At 32.1% G+C, this 17027-nt stretch overlaps 2 protein-coding genes across 2 annotated transcripts in view; one reads left to right on the forward strand and one right to left on the reverse strand.

Moving 5' to 3' along the window:
• LOC132909022 (uncharacterized) overlaps positions 1–12437 on the forward strand; it is a 40475-nt gene extending 28038 nt beyond the window's left edge. The window contains exons 3-6 of the mRNA XM_060963609.1: positions 3996–4054; positions 4415–4752; positions 5211–5519; positions 7970–12437. Coding sequence (XP_060819592.1) covers positions 3996–4054; positions 4415–4752; positions 5211–5519; positions 7970–7978 — 715 coding nt within the window. The 3' untranslated portion in view covers positions 7979–12437. The remainder of the gene's footprint in view (positions 1–3995; positions 4055–4414; positions 4753–5210; positions 5520–7969) is intronic.
• Positions 11984–17027, reverse strand: part of LOC132909017 (tetraspanin-5) — a 190711-nt gene continuing 185667 nt past the window's right edge. The window contains exon 11 of the mRNA XM_060963599.1: positions 11984–11993. The gene's annotated coding sequence lies outside the window, so the exon portion shown is untranslated. The remainder of the gene's footprint in view (positions 11994–17027) is intronic.

Here is a 17027-nt window from a genome sequence, read left to right on the forward strand (position 1 = left end):
TGCACAATATACGTACATGTAGCCGCGTTAAATATCATGTTACGAATGCAAAAAACATCCAAGTTGAGTGACTTTAAGCGGATTTGTCGAACGTTGAGATGTTGAAACGTTTGGAATATGTGTTTGCAATCGCATTCTAAAAGTTTCCATTGAGTTTACATAGCGCCAGCTACCTATTAAAGATAGATATGAAACTCGCTCGCTGACAGGTATATTCTCTGTTTTAACTTCAATTTATCAGTTTATTAGTTTTAATATTTATCAGTTTATTATCAGAATTTATCGGTTCCTCTACGAATGTCCTCTAGAATGTCGAAGATGATGTAAACCACCAACGTTTTCATTAATTCGCAGCAACTGCTTAAAGGTCTAGATACTACCGCTGATACTGCTTACAGTTTACCGTGAGATTTAAGATCTAAAATTTACGTCCTCTTTGAAACTCGCTCGGTGACAGGTATACTCCTTGTTTCAACTTTAATTTATCAGGACGTTCCTCTACGAATGTCCTCTAGAATGTCAAAGATGAGGTAAACCACCTACGTTTTCATTAATTCGCAGCAACTGCTTAAAGGTCTAGGTACTACCGCTGATACTGCTTACAGTTTACCGTGAGATTTAAGATCTAAAATTTACGTCCTCTTTGAAACTCGCTCGATGACAGGTATATTCCCTGTTTCAACTTTAATTTATCAGGACATTCTTCTACGAATGTCCTCTAGAATGTCGAAATTGAGGTAAACCACCAACGTTTTCATTAATTCGCAGCAACTGCTTAAAGGTCTAGATACTACCGCTGATACTGCTTACAGTTTACCTTGAGATTTAAGATCTAAAATTTACGTCCTCTTTGAAACTCGCTCGACGACAGGTATACTCCTTGTTTCAAGTTTAATTTATCAGGACGTTCCTCTACGAATGTCCTCTAGAATGTCGAAGATGAGGTAAACCACCAACGTTTTCATTAATTCGCAGCAACTGCTTAAAGGTCTAGGAACTACCGCTGATACTGCTTACAGTTTACCGTGAGATTTAAGATCTAAAATTTACGTCCTCTTTGAAACTCGCTCGACGACAGGTATATTCCCTGTTTCAACTTTAATTTATCAGGACATTCTTCTACGAATGTCCTCTAGAATGTCGAAAATGAGGTAAACCACCAACGTTTTCATTAATTCGCAGCAACTGCTTAAAGGTCTAGGTACTACCGCTGATACTGCTTACAGTTTACCGTGAGATTTAGAATCTAAAATTTACGTCCTCTTTGAAACTCGCGTTGATTTGACAAAGCAGAAAAGTATTCGGTAAAGAATATCAGGAGCCACTCGCAAGTAGCAGCAGAGCAGGGCAGACCAGAGCAGAGCAGGGTAGAGCAAAGCAGAGCAGAGCAGAGCAGGGCAGAGCAGAGCAGCGGTAGCGGCAGATAACAGCAGCTAGAAACGACGAGGAGGAGAGGTTGAAACTGTGATGCCTGCAAAAAGCACGGCAGACAGCGTCGATCGTTTTTGCTTGGCGTCAGCCGCGTTCCTACCGCCGCGTCGTACTTCGTGGTGGTACATCGCTCCTTCTACCCCCTTCTTCCTCTCTCTTTTCTCACTACCTTCTCCGTCCTCTTCTTGCCCACCTTGCTCTTCTCTTTTCGTCCCTCGACAATCCCTCCAGCAAGTGCCTCTCTCGTCTTTCTCTTTGTATATCGTATGTCCACCTCGAGGAGCCGTGCAGCCGTAAACGGATAAACTTGCTTTCAAAATTACTTTCAACTCGCAAGATTCGCGCCTCCGAAAACTGGATTACGCGATTGGCTTAAGAAATACGACGATATTCCGTAGGATACGCGCATCGACGATGCATACGCGTGAAAATCAAAGTCTTGGTCATTAACTCGGTTGATTCGTTCGACCAGCAGATACAGCACAGTTGAAAAGTACTGTTACTCTCTGCGAATGTCGAAAACGCGTACAGACGCGAGATATGCTTTCGTATAAAGATCAGACTTACCATCGAGTTGGAAACCAGAGACAACAAAGTATATGCTTTGGAATCGTTGATAGGAACCTACGTAAGTCGTTATCTGTTCGAGTAAGCGATCTGTTGTTGTGTTTCTGATTTATAAATATCGTTTAGAGGATACGTACGTACATCCGGATTACACACTTTCGTAATGTTGAAGCTTGCTATAATTGTATCTATCGTTTGAGAATGATTTTAGTCTTTTCATATCTATCATCTTAGGAAGAAAAATTGGAAAAAAGGTAGAAGTAAGCGGCTAAGGGAATATCGCGAGACACTTGTTATCACAGATTAAAGAATTTCTTAGGTTTTTCAAGATCGTTGCCCGGTAAAATAAATATCGCCACGGTATGCCTGCCTCGAAATCGTGCAACGCCCGCTTCCAACATCTTTCTCTATCGTATTTTGTAATTTTCGAAAGATTTGCTTCTCGAGACGCTCGATAGAAGTGGCGTATCTGGATAATGCGAAATCGATAACTTTAGAAAGAGTAGAGTGGATCGATTTGACTTGCGTACATACGTAGAAATACGTCCCTTTTACGAGTATAGCGTTCGTGTGAAAGGGAAAAAGCGAACAACCTAAGATCATGAAAATCTCAGACTAATTACATCGTTGCTGGATGAAATTCGATTAAACGCTTAAAGATAAGGAAGGAGGACGGACTTTGGACGAGGACCAGGATCGTCGCAGCAATATTTCCTATAAGAGAAACACCATGTACCGAATTATATGGTGTTGTTTAAAGATAAGGAAGGACGAAGGACTTTGGACGAGGATCAGGATCGTCGCAGCAATTTTTCCTACAAAAGAAACATCATGTACCAAATTATATGGTGTTGTTTAAAGATAAGGAAGGAGGGGAAGGGCTTTGGATGAGAATCAGGATCATTGCAGCAATTTTTTCTACAAGAGAAACATCATGTACCAAATTATATGGTGTTGTTTAAAGATAAGGAAGGAGGAAGGACTTTGGATGAGGATCAGGATCATTACAGCAATTTTTTCTACAAGAGAAACATCATGTACCAAATTATATGGTGTTGTTTAAAGATAAGGAAGGAGGAAGGACTTTGGATGAGGACCAAGATCGTCGCAGCAATTTTTCCTACAAGAGAAACATCATGTACCAAATTATATGGTGTTGTTTAAAGATAAGGAAGGAGGAAGGACTTTGGACGAGGACCAGGATCGTCGCAGCAATATTTCATACAAGAGAAACACCGTGTACCAAATTATATGGTGTTGTTTAAAGATAAGGAAGGAGGAAGGACTTTGGACGAGGACCAGGATCGTTGCAGCAATTTTTCCTACAAGAGAAACACCGTGTACCAAATTATATGGTGTTGTTTAAAGATAAGGAAGGAGGGGAAGGGCTTTGGATGAGAATCAGGATCGTCGCAGCAAGTTTTCCTACAAAAGAAACATCATGTACCAAATTATATGGTGTTTAAACGATGTTAATTGCTGCGTACAACTCAACGTTACGACCTCTTCTCGTATTATAGCGTATCTGCTCATTTTTGTCGGTCTTCCATCTCCGATATTCCAGCATTTTTCCTTGCATTCGAGGTATCAGGGTTTTCCATGTGTCGTATACCGTAGGTTACTTATCTCGCGCGTTAGTATCGTACGTTATTACGAAGCGCGGATGCGTCTACATTTAAAAGTCTGTTTTCTGTCAAACTAATAAATTTATTTGAAAATTAGCTACATGCGAGGATTATATATAATTCTGCTGTCAAGTCGTACGTTTGGTCTCTGACGAAGACAACGTAGCAACATCGGATCACAAAGAAAATACAACCTGACTTTGTTAATCCGTATGGCGAGCGTGAGTCGATGTCACGAGTCAAAGGGTCGAGTTATTTGTAATTACAATTAATAAAAGTAACGTTAACGATAACGAGAGCGAACGCGTAAATCGATAGAACGTATCGTATGGTTGCGATAGTTTGATTTTAGTATCGTTTTTTCTGTTTCAGTAAGCAAGCGGTATTCGATGGGAAGAAAGCCATTAGAGGAGGCATTCCATTCGTTTTTCGTAAGTATGCCAGGCAAAACGGAATAAATAATTGTTTGGAGATCGATAAAAGAAAAATTATTAGGAAAAATATTGAGTGGCGGACGGAAGAAAGCTTAAAAGTTCGTTTGGCAGGAAACATGGTAAAACGAAATAACGATCGACGAATAATCATAATTTTTACATTTTCTAATTACTATTCGAGTCAAGTGGCAACTTTATTTGCGTAAAATCGTCTTGGTAAAATTTGTCTCGCTTTGAAATCCTAGTTGGTACACATGTCCCAACGAAATACCAATTTTACCATTTACGACTGTCTTTCGTTCGCCACCATATGCGGAATTAATAACATTAATCGCGTATTGCCTTCGCTTGATGCAGCACAATTTGGAGCATGGACGTTCGGACCGCCTCACGGTTTCGCTAGAATCGTCCGTTGGAACGTAGAAAAGCCGCCTGAACGTTTGCCGAGCGGTGACGTCGAAGCGATTTTCTCTATTATGGACAGCGAATTCACCCGATCAATGTGGAATTACCCATTCAAATTAACATACAGACTGATACTTCGAGAGAAGGAACTACATTTTAACATTGGCGTATACAATCCTAGTAAAGATCATACGTTTAGTTTTAATTTATTGCTGCATACTTACTTTAAAGTGCCAGATGTTAGGAGATGTCAAATTACCGGCCTTCATGGATGCACGTTTATCGACAAGGTATAATCGTAGCAACGTTATCGACGATCGACAAGGTTGAAAAGGATAGAAAGTTCCTTCCGTTTTTTCTAGCCACGATTCAATCGCTCCGAAGAAATATTTTTTCCAAGCAGTTGCTTTTCCTTCTCCTGGCACGAGTTCAAACGCGAGAAGACAAAAATTGCTGCAACTTGCAAGAATTACACGATCGGACTGTCGCTTATTCTTTGCAACTCGCTCTCTTTCTCGCAACGTTAAACAGTTGCACATCGATGGACTAACGAACGAATAGCCGAATGACACCGATCGAGAGACACGTAAATCTGAAACAAACGAATACACGGAAAAGAGCAAACACCGTTGTTCGATTTGGCCGTAGAAACGGAACGAATTTTCCCTTCGAACCAATAAATCGGTTTTTTTACTATCGATTAATTTTTCAGAAATATCTACTAAGAGAAGCTTATCCTTCTTTTCAGACAAGAGACAACCAAATTTTTCAAGAAGGTCGCGACGTAGTGACCGTGTGCGAATGGACAGACAGAATTTATCAGAACACGCAGCCGGAACACATCATTACTAACGTCGTATCCGGTAGGAAAATGCGAGTACAAAAGTACAATTTTCCTGATACAGTGGTTTGGAATCCGTGGCAGGAAAAGGCTCGTGACATACCAGATTTCGGCGACGACGAGTTTCCCAACATGATATGCGTGGAAAGCGGACACGTCAGCAGCCCTGTTATATTACTTCCTGGAACAGCTTTCGAAGCTAGTCAAATCTTACAGGTATAATAGTAGGAACAGATTTAAAGTAACATTTATTTCACATTTTTTTTACACATTTTCCATCTAATAATTCAATAATATTATATAAAGCCTAGGTCTTTCTATCTTTAATTGTCCGGATTACGCGTGATTATCACCGACGACGTTCACAACGATTCACGATAGCTCTACGTTTGTTGCACTGCACAGGAGTATTATTTACGTTACAAGTATTATTTCGAACAAGATGTTACCTCATTCTACGAAATAACCAGATATTTAATCGTACAATAGATTCTCTACAAGAAAATTCTCTCATTTTCTCATCGCAATTAACATCATCGATTAACATCACACGCACGTTCTACGATCTAGCACTTGTTCCAAAGAAATTGATTAGCAACTGCCAAATACAGTTGTTATTCTGTATACTTGTACAACTTACTATGAATCTTGTATAACTAATACCAGAGAATAGAAATTAACACCAATATTTTTACGATACCGAGAAATCTAATATGCCACGAAACGAAAAAATACTAATTTCAATAAACGACAAGTTGTAATTTATCATAAACAAAAGACAAAGATTATAGCGAAATTGTGTAATTATTAATATCGATTGTAGCAGATACTATTTGCGGATATAAAGAAACAACGACCTTCTTTTTCTTAAAAGTGCATTCTAAAATTAAATGCTATTAGATTATTTACGTATTTTCAAGCTATGACAAGTGGTCCGTATCATCGCAGAATCAGCAACAAATATACCGATAGTTTTCTTTTTGAATATTTAACTCTGAGTATGTGTGTGTGTGCGTGAGTGTATTAATTAATTTATTTGTTTATTTATTTGCTTATTTATTTATTTAATCCTGATAATCGCCTCTTCTCGCAGTGCTAATGAATTTCAGAATAATGAATTTCCATATGACAGATAGGATATATATACGTACAGGATTCGGGCGAATAACATGTAATACAAGCGAGTATGAGGTGATAGAATAAAATCAAAATAAATAAGAATTTAAATAAATAAGAAAGACTTTCCAAGTTTCTTCGATACAGGAAAAGAAACGGTCGGAACACACGGCATGTAACGACAATGACGATGACCTTGTTTTCGAGTAACAGCTTGCGCCTTGCTACCTTCTTTACGCAGACTAGGAGACAGCTCCCTTACCTATTTGAGAAATTGCTCAAAATGACCAGGCCCAGCTTCGGCAGAAGCACGAATGCATCGCGTCTCATCGCACCGTACATTGTCCAACTATTTCCAACGGCTTATACGGATTTGCTGGCAACATTGCTGACGATTTGGCCACGTTGACGGCCAAACAGTTTCAACGGACAACGTCAACTTTATTGTAAATGCCTCGATAACCAATGATCGAATGAATTCGAACAAGGCCAACGCGATCTGCTCTCACCCCATCTATGTACTTGGCAGGAAATCGTTGATCCAAAATCCAAGTAATAGCCAGCATATAGTAATAAGCTGCGACTCGAGAACAAGCTTGTATCGAGTATACGCGTTTATGTGAATTTCTCTTCTTATTTTAGCGCGCCGAATCCTGTCTAGTTGACGATCTAGTACATGCGTATGATAACCTTTTAAATTTACTTTACTGAGAAACAAAAAGAATCAATTTATGTCTGCTTCTACGTGCTATTCAGTCTTGTATTAAATTTTGTATTAAATAAATCGCGCGTTTTATTAAACTAACAACTTTACTACATTTACAACTGTGCCTGCGTGTGTCTATGTACTACGTGTATATTGCTTTAAACATTTTATTTCGATGCTCGTATTTCACTTGTTACAGAAACCTTAAGAACGTAAGTGTTCGGACGCCTTCGTTAGCCACTGTTTGTCACTTCTGTTTCAATTTATCCTTTCCCATTGTATGATTGCACTGTTTTTTCACATTATATACCTTCAATTGTGTGCTTGTTTACGTACGTATGTACACGTGTGCGTATACGCGTGCGACGCTGTCAACGACCATACCTTGTTGTTGACAGCGTTTCTTTCTGACTTTTCAAGTCGATATTTATGTTCTCATATTATTTATCGAATGCTGATTCTACGATCTTGTTCTTTTTATCCACATGTATTATCCAATTGTACTCCTTGTACGATTGTATTAATTGTAAAAATCGCTGACTTCTTTGTCATATCCATTCGAGTATTCAATTCCGGATTTTTCCTTATTTTCGTACGTTCTAGCGTTGTTGTTTCGTGTTTGCATTTATGTAGCCTTATTTAGAGATACCCTTAGGTATATTTTCTAATTTCTTCAGCCATTTCTATAGATATTCCTTGCCGATATGCTCGTGTAGTGCTTCTTCTGCTCATTTTATTTAAACAAATTAAACAGATCGTACAAATTATACAAATTAAACATCTCGTAATAGTTTCAATCAGCTGTTTTAATATTTATAAGAATTACGTTACTTCTGTACTTTAGGTAATGTGAGTAGAGGGTGGACCAACGCCGCACGTAGCAGCCGGAAATAATACGAATTCGTTATTTCCGGTTTCCTCTCCACCAGGTACCGTTTGGCCAACTAGTACCGGATGGCTATATATGCCACCACCTCCTCCACCACCGCCACCGCCACCTCCACCACCATCAACACCTTCGACACATCCATCGCGCTTACATGCTCACTGTATCGCTCAAACTTGCACTATATGTTCTCTCAATCTTTAAAAGGAATATTATGAAAAATCAACTTTCACACACTCCTTTCATCTTTTGTTGCTTTTATCCACTTCTCCTACGATACTTTTACAGCAACATCTACGATATTAAATATCACATTATAATTCATTTCAATTAAAACCAGATTCATTTCATTACATTAAATCATATGTTTCCATATCTTTTCTATTGTCGCTCAATAATTGCGCAACGTAATTGAATACAAGTGAAATGCAGTTATAAAAATATATCGACGTACATATAAACAGAACAGATATAAAAAGTTATTAATAAAACTTATTTCTTCCTATTATATTATTATAAATATATACTTAAAATAATATGCTACGCAAAACTAATAGCTTCAAACTATTACAAATTACTCTGCAATTACTATTCTACCTACGAAGGAAAGATTACTTTCTAAATTGTTGTTACAGCTAAACGGAGTAGCGTCACTCTTGAAATACGAACTTTTATTGGTTTTAATAATATTAATGATATATAGTGGGAAAACGTTCCTATATTGCTATACATTGTATAATGTAGTCTCGCGAATCAAAAACGGAAAATCATTAACGCATTTTCAAACTTATTTGGCTAATTTGACAAAAAGCTCAATGTTTGGACAAGCAAAACAGAAACATTATATAATTAATGTGTTTATCAACTGTGATTAAAAATATATATATACATATTTCTTTTCATTTTCACTTTTTACTTAAACAATAAAGACATCTTTTCGCCTAAATTATACCATGACATTTTGTTGTTGTGTTTCTTTCAGAAATTAATGTAATAAAGTTTTAGCGCAGATATTACAATGTTCATTGATACTTATAAAGTGATGTCTCGCATTCTCTAATAACTCTACTACTTTATTTAGAAATAGCATTTTTAATATTCCCAACCAATTTTCCATTAGACAACTTTATCTCAAAAACCCCAAATGTTACTTGGCTATAAATGTATTATATGTATTTTTTAAACATACTAATACAAAACGTGTATAATGTACGTACATTCTGATATTGGAGTTGTGCTGATATTTTAAAACATTCCCCAAGTTACTCCGACTTTAGTATTTACGTTCATCTTCTTTTTTCTTCTCTTCATTTCTTCTCTTTTCTTTTTTCTTCTTTTTCTCTTTTTATTCTTTTTCTTTTTTTAAAGAATCATAATTTTGTTTCCCTATCGCGCTACTTTCAACTATCTTGTGTACAAAATTTTATTTGTTTTCCATACTCTCAAGTTTTATTACATGTTTAGGAAACTCTGTAACGTGCAATTTTGGATACATTATTACGTTATAGTTCTATTTCTAACGTATATCAAAGGTATACGTAGTAAACTCAATTTAATCGTATTAGCTCTGAGTGCACAACTCATCTACAAAATGATACATACAGTTATGGTGCTAATATTACAAACACAATGTTTTAATAGTATATTATTCCAATAGTTAAGCTCAATTAGCATTTATTATTACTGTAATTTTAACAGAGGGACAAATTTTTGTCAAGTTTCCAAGTACACTATGCACTTTATCTTGTATCGTATGAACTAAGAAAGGCATACAACAATGATATGTCTTCGAAATAGATGTAAACAGGATATTTATACCATATAATATTAAGCACTCTTAGTATAATAAAAACGACTCTATATATGTATTAAATATTTGTAAAAATATTACAATATCTACGTTATATTCAGTAATTAACTCTTTAGAAGCGAAATCGATTTTGAAATATATCTACAGGAATACAATTGTGTACAACACTATCTACGGTTTACTATTAAGTCCTTAATATTTATACTGTTATTAAGATTTACAATATAGATAGGATGTATTAATAATTTAGTGCAAAACATGAATAATATGTCAAACATAAATATACAGGGTGTCCCATGTAACTGGGCCAGAGTGTGACTGAAATGGCAAGAAAAATATTTCATGAAACAAAATTGAATAGCTTCGAATGGTGCATGACCTGTTGCTGTATGTGTTCACTCTGGAAGAAGTGGAAATATCTTGGAAATTTTAGGGTCATCTCTGTTTCCTTGACTAAATGAGATTATACATTCTTTTATGTACCTATCAATATATCTTTCTATTCTCTATTTAAAAAAAAAAAAGAAAAAGAAAAAAGATAGTAGGGCTTAAAGGTCAAAGGTTGTCTCGTTTACAAAATACTTTAACTTTATATAACTTATCGTATGAAATACAAGGAAAGAAATATCACAGTGCTTTTGTATTTTTCATGCAATGATTTTTACAAAATCAAAGTTAAAATATTTTTTAAACTAATTTCAGAATTATGGCTAAATTCGGTTGCGTATCCGGTATACAATATTAAATGTACATTAATAAATAACATAATTTGCAGCATATTCAATTTTATGTTATAACACGTTACGGCCTCTCTGATAGTTTTCGTAACTTCATTACATGTCTTAGATATTTTCTAACGGACAAATAAGCATTTTCACTGAATAGATAAGATCTTTAAAAAACGTTTGCTACTAAACTGTTGTTGTTTACACTCATATACCTATTCGAAATTAATGATATTACATTCATTTAAAAACTTTAATCGAAAGTCATAATTCTACTAGTAATGTTTTGCATTGGATTATTAAGATATTCTTATATAAGACACAATCAATATGTTAAAATTTATAATCGAGATTCTATTACATTAATACAGTCTGAAGTATGAATCTTAATCTTAATTATGAATGTATTCTTTCGTCTAACTCGGTAAGATATGTAACTTTTGATATTTGATTAATTACAATTTTTATCCCCCTACAAACACTACTATGGGCAAGCAAATCGATTCATTAGTATCCGATTACAAATATGACTCGAAAAATTGGATAAAATTAAGCTTATATCTTACAAATTTATCAGATTTACACAGTTTTATCATTTTCTAATAACTTCGAACATTATTCTTAACTCGTATAACGATATTCCATTTGTTATATTTGTTTTATAAAAGATAATTCTGTATTTACATATAATTAGGTGTCAAGAATCTTATAAAAATATCTATTTATCAAGCAGAATATGTGATCCATATTTAATTACTAAAAAATATTCGAGTTAATATTGTTTAATGCTTAATCATTCCATATTTTTATATTGAATTTTGGAAAGCTTAAATATTTAGGCGAAGAAAATTCTTTCATACGGTAGACATATTTTAGTTACTGCAAATTAGGATATTAGCAATAGATAGATTCTAATATTTGATATATCGATAATAATACAATATCATTTTTGCTTCTACTATACTACATCTTTGTTTAAACGTATGTGAAGAATATTTCTTTTACTTATTGTTAAAAACGCCGCACTATTTGTAAATCACAGTTCGCATTTATTTTACAAAATTTATTTACAAAAAAATTCAATTATCTGGTAAAATATGTTCTTTCCAGTAAAAGGGAGGCAACATTAAGATAAAGAAAGTATTCCTATAATTATGATATGTATTGCTTATAATCTGCAAATTTATATACATATACACTCAAATTTATTCGTTTTATATTACATATATTGAAATTGATTTAAAATAGAATGTAATACAGCATTTATATCATTATCATTGTTTCGAAAATCTTTTATACAAACTAATTCTTAATTTAATTATTTTCTTTCTTCGCTTAATACAAATGCATCAGATGAAAATTTATAGTTATGCTTTGGAACAGATAGTATAATTAAATAAATGCTCAATATATAATACGGTTCCTTATATATGAAAAGTTTGATAATCTATAAACGATTAATAAGAGAGGAAGTTCTCTGCTTGTAAATGTATTAGTGAGCTAACAAACACAATTTAGTGGTAAACAAAATAGAAATCTTGGATTCTTTCAGTTTTTTTAGAAATAAGTCGAAAATGGTTTTTAATTATACTTTATTTTATAAGGATTTTAGTCTTTAGAGGCTATATAACGTACTTATTGTACGATACAACGTATTACCATTTTCTTTTTTTTTTTTATATATATCTTATTATTAAAATTTTTACCTTTCGGAAAACATTACACATGAATTATTAGAAAATTTCACATTCTTTTATTGCTGTTTCATATATCCGTTTTAAATATTCCAAATGTTTGTAATTTATATCAGGCTTTTCAAGTAATAAATAAATATGTTAAATATGTACTGTCTCTGGGAAAGTGCAATAAAATATAGGTAATGGTCAGTTAATACCGTTTCTTTCTTTGTAAATTCCATACATATTCTATCTTAAACGTATTGGAACTTCCATTAATACGGAAATTGCATTGATAAAAGATTAGAATTTCACTTTAATACAAAAGTACAATAAATGCAAGAAAAAAGGATATAATAAAGATATATGGTATACCTGTTGATATTAGTAGCTATTATTTGAATGATCTGCTCTATATAATATAATGTAATGTATAATATAATATATTAAAGATAATCAAATAGAATTACTAATATTAATGTAGTATAGACACAAAAAATTCTAAAATATTTATTTTAAAATTGAACAATTTATTATAAGCCAAACAAAATGACAATCTATGTCTCCTTCACGTAGTACAATTTATGAATTAGTTATACATCATATTAAATAACTGAAATCTCGAATTTACAAATTAAAGATTAGTACTACAAATACTCTTATACTTAATTAATTAATATCCTTATATCTAGGTGAACCAGTCAAATGTGCATTTTCTTTAATCATTACAATGTAGATAACATTTTTATACACACTGACTATTAATATTTTGTGAACATGATTAATTGTACCTAGTTTTATAATATATATTGCATTATACAGTCTGAAGATATTTTCTATAATTAAAAACACTATGAATTCTTTATGCACTCACATTAAGCATAGCCTTGATATTTTATAATCAAGAATTTTAAAACCATACTTAAAATTTTATTCTTGAATTCAGTCGAACAATTTACATTTTGCAATAGTAGGGATTATCTCGCATCCTGCTTCACTTTCTCTTGCTGCTCTTGTTGTTTCTTTAGTTGTTTCTCTCTCATTCGTTCTGCATCTCTAAAACAATAAAAACAGTACTTACGTAGTATAATACACAGTGTATGTAAAAAATTTTAAATTAATCATTTTGAAGTCTCTAAATGTTCTTACCATTTAAAAATTCTATTAAAACAAATCTAACGTTATCTAGCTTTTTAACGTAATTCTCAATGATAATTAAATTAAGTACAGAAAATATGTGCATATAACCTAAAATTTTATATTGCTTTGTAATTATTACATTTTTTATGTCTAAGGATTTATATCATATAATATAGCATAATGGTGTTGATAATACATTCATAAATATCAAATATATATAAGCATACAAAAAAATGTTAATACATATTAAATACTGTTACCGTGCTTTTCGTTGTTCTAATGAAAGACCCTTATTGCTGTCTTGTTCAGCTGCAGATTTTTTAACAGTTTTTTTCATATTTTTGGCTCTTGCTAACTCTCGCTGATTTCCACCTATATAAAAATGAGTAATGTAATATTAATAATCGTCAATTGTGAATAAAAGTTAGTCTAAGTAGTAGAATTTAACTGTAATTTAACATGAGCAAAGATTTAACCAATGGAAATGAAATTACATTTTAATGCCTAATATTAAGGCATAAAGTAGTAAATTATAATAAAAACATAAAAGTATATTCGCAGCAAAAGTACACAATAAATAACAAATATGAGATAATATTATAACCCTAAACTCGAATTAGGAATTTTCTAGAAGTGCCAGTTTGAGCAAAACCTTCCAAAACCTAAGTATTACATTGAAATAGTTATGTAAATTGTACAAAATGTGTATTCCTCGGCAAGAAATTGTTAAGATAACGAAATATAAAATAAAAACTCTTACAATTCGTAAAAAAATGTAAATGTAACAGAACAATGTAAGAGGGATAAATTCTTTAAACACGAAGAATTATGATAAAACAAAATTATACATATTTATTAGAAATTATTCCTTTTACAAGTAAACTAAAAAAGTGTAAACAATCAATTATAACTCACGCTGAAATATTGTATTTTTAATCTTTAAAATACATATTCACAAATGGCAGATGCAAAGTATACACTGTTCCAAGTTTCCCCTGTTCTTTTATGGCTGTTTCGTATATGTTCGTATAAACAGTAATGCAAGTTACTTACGGGTCATTCTTTCAGTTCTTGACCTCCGATAAACAAGTACTTAAAAGTTTGGCCCGATGAAGTGACGCGAAAAAGCACGTCCGTACACCTATATTCCCTTTACGATCGTTGACTAATTTCTAAACTAAAATAAATCTTGCGTCGTCTCGGTTGACGAATATCGATGTAAATGCCATCTATACCTTGAATTGATCTTTTCTGACATTTTAAAAGTACAAAGGAGTTATCGCTTAATACGTAAATATAGCCAATAAAATGAGAATAACACCTCAAATATACATAAATGGTGATTTTATAAATACGTAATTGGATAAGAAGTGTTGGACATCTTTTTCTAGTTAGTTGTCAGTGGTAAACAATAAAATTTTATAACCTCTGCAATCTTACACTTTAGGTCTAGAATATATTTATATTGAAATATTAATTGTTATAAAACAGAAGTTGTAGTTTTGAATCTCATTTATTTTAACATTATTTTAATACTTAAAAATAATAATTAATAATATTAATTAATAATTGTTTGACAAGATTTGCCATAGAAATAAAAAAGAAACTTATATTTTACCAATTTTGTTACCATTCCCATTAATTAAAATGTTTGAAATACCGCATATACCTTCATTATCATAATATCAATTGTTTAGAAAACTTATATTTCAATATATTTAGGAATAATTATAGTATATTTCTGAGTTATGATAATATAATAATATTTGTTAATGTATATGTTACAATATAAATGTTAATATATTAATATCTTAATTATAGAAATTATATAAACTATCTTTCATAATAGATATTCGGGACTAAATATCATGTTTTCATATGGAAAATGAAGAGAAAGTTTGCATCCAGTATATATTATCATTAGTTAGCTGTTAAAAATATTCTGTGTGGTTTTTACCCCAGTACAGTACTGGATTTTTTTCCACACAAAAGCATAGATATTCTTAAATATTCATAATTTAATGACAAATTTTTCATTTATTGGTAATTATGTTTCTTCATTTTGGCCATTTTCATTTAGAACTATTAATAATACCTATGTATTATTCTCCAACATAAAGAAGAAACTAATAACACATGAATGTATTATGAATGTAAACAAATGATTATTAAAAGATTTAGAGGTCATAGTTCTATAGCAATATATTAGTTTTTGAAGATATATGACAGTAAAATACCTAGAAGGATTTTATAAGTCTATCATAGGAACAAAGCATGAAATGTTGTTATTTTAACAAGGATATGTTTACAAAATACAGACATACTCTGTTAACTACTTAGTTTTACTCTTATGGTATTTAAGAATGAAAATATTTTAAAAAAAATAATTTTGCATTGTTAAAGGAATGTTGTTTTAAGTATGTTCTTTTTTCTATTTGGTGATTAATGTTATGGTAAAATAAATTGTGAAAGCAGTATGAATAAAAGTCATAAGTGGTTGGTTATGTACTTTTTACTGCTATAATATTTTATATATTAATCCTCAAACGAAGCATTCTTTGATTACTTTATTAAGGAAGAATAGGAGCAATATCTATTTATGTTTGTTTATGTGAATAAGGGTGTTTAGGATTAACAACAGTAGTACAATTATTCTATTGAAAACCGATCTCATCACTATATGTACCATATGAGTGTCTTATGACATAGTTTACTATTTAGATCATTGATACTATTCGATAAAAGATCTTATTATATTCTCATAGAATTCTTATGATAAATGTACGAAACATTAGAAATGCAAGGAAATGACAAATTACATGTGTATAATGGTATTGCTTATAGAGTACATACTTTAAGATAGATTTTTATCTGTTATTCTAAAAGTTACAGAAATATTTATTTTTAAAAGAAAAGAAGGGATAACGCATGTACAGGTTAAGTCTCGCAACGTGACATAACTCGTAAATTAATTATTCGCTGTACGAAAAAATGTAAAAGCTGTATGTATTACCATGGTACTACTTTCCAGAATGACAGTATTGTAATTGTTTTGTTATTATTTGGTTTCTTTTTCATCGAAATATGATGGTCACCTTCAGCTTTTTGGATAGAATGCTTAACGTTTCTTCTTGAATTCGGATAAAGCATCAAACTCTACGTAAAAAAGTATTATACATGACAGAGTCCAAGATTAATCATTATCGAGATATTCTCAAATTAATCATTTTAAAAGATATAAACTGGTCAACACAGAGTCCTTGTTGACATCGTGAAATCAACCATCAATTATACATGTATACTACTCTGGCTGAGTCACGGGACGTTTATTATAGACATAGATAAATATTGCTATTAGAAAAAAAGATCAATATTTATTAATTGCGTGTATTATAAGGAAAGCTAAGTTATATTATATTTTGAAGGTTTTTGTTAAAAACCTATTTTATTAAAACTTGTGTTTAAAATTAGCAAATGTCTCGTCACTCATGGCGGGAGTGTATAGCGAATATTTCAAGTAATTGAGATGAAATTTCAGGAGCATGCTGTACTCATCAAAATAAGCAAAAACATTTGAATAAATATGGATCCGAATATCATTAGTAGACTGCGAATATTTATATGATTTTATATTTTTATGAACATAATTAGAGAAATGGAATCTA

This window comes from Bombus pascuorum, chromosome 7 (genome assembly GCF_905332965.1).
Source record: "Bombus pascuorum chromosome 7, iyBomPasc1.1, whole genome shotgun sequence".
In the NCBI taxonomy this organism is placed as follows: domain Eukaryota; kingdom Metazoa; phylum Arthropoda; class Insecta; order Hymenoptera; family Apidae; genus Bombus; species Bombus pascuorum.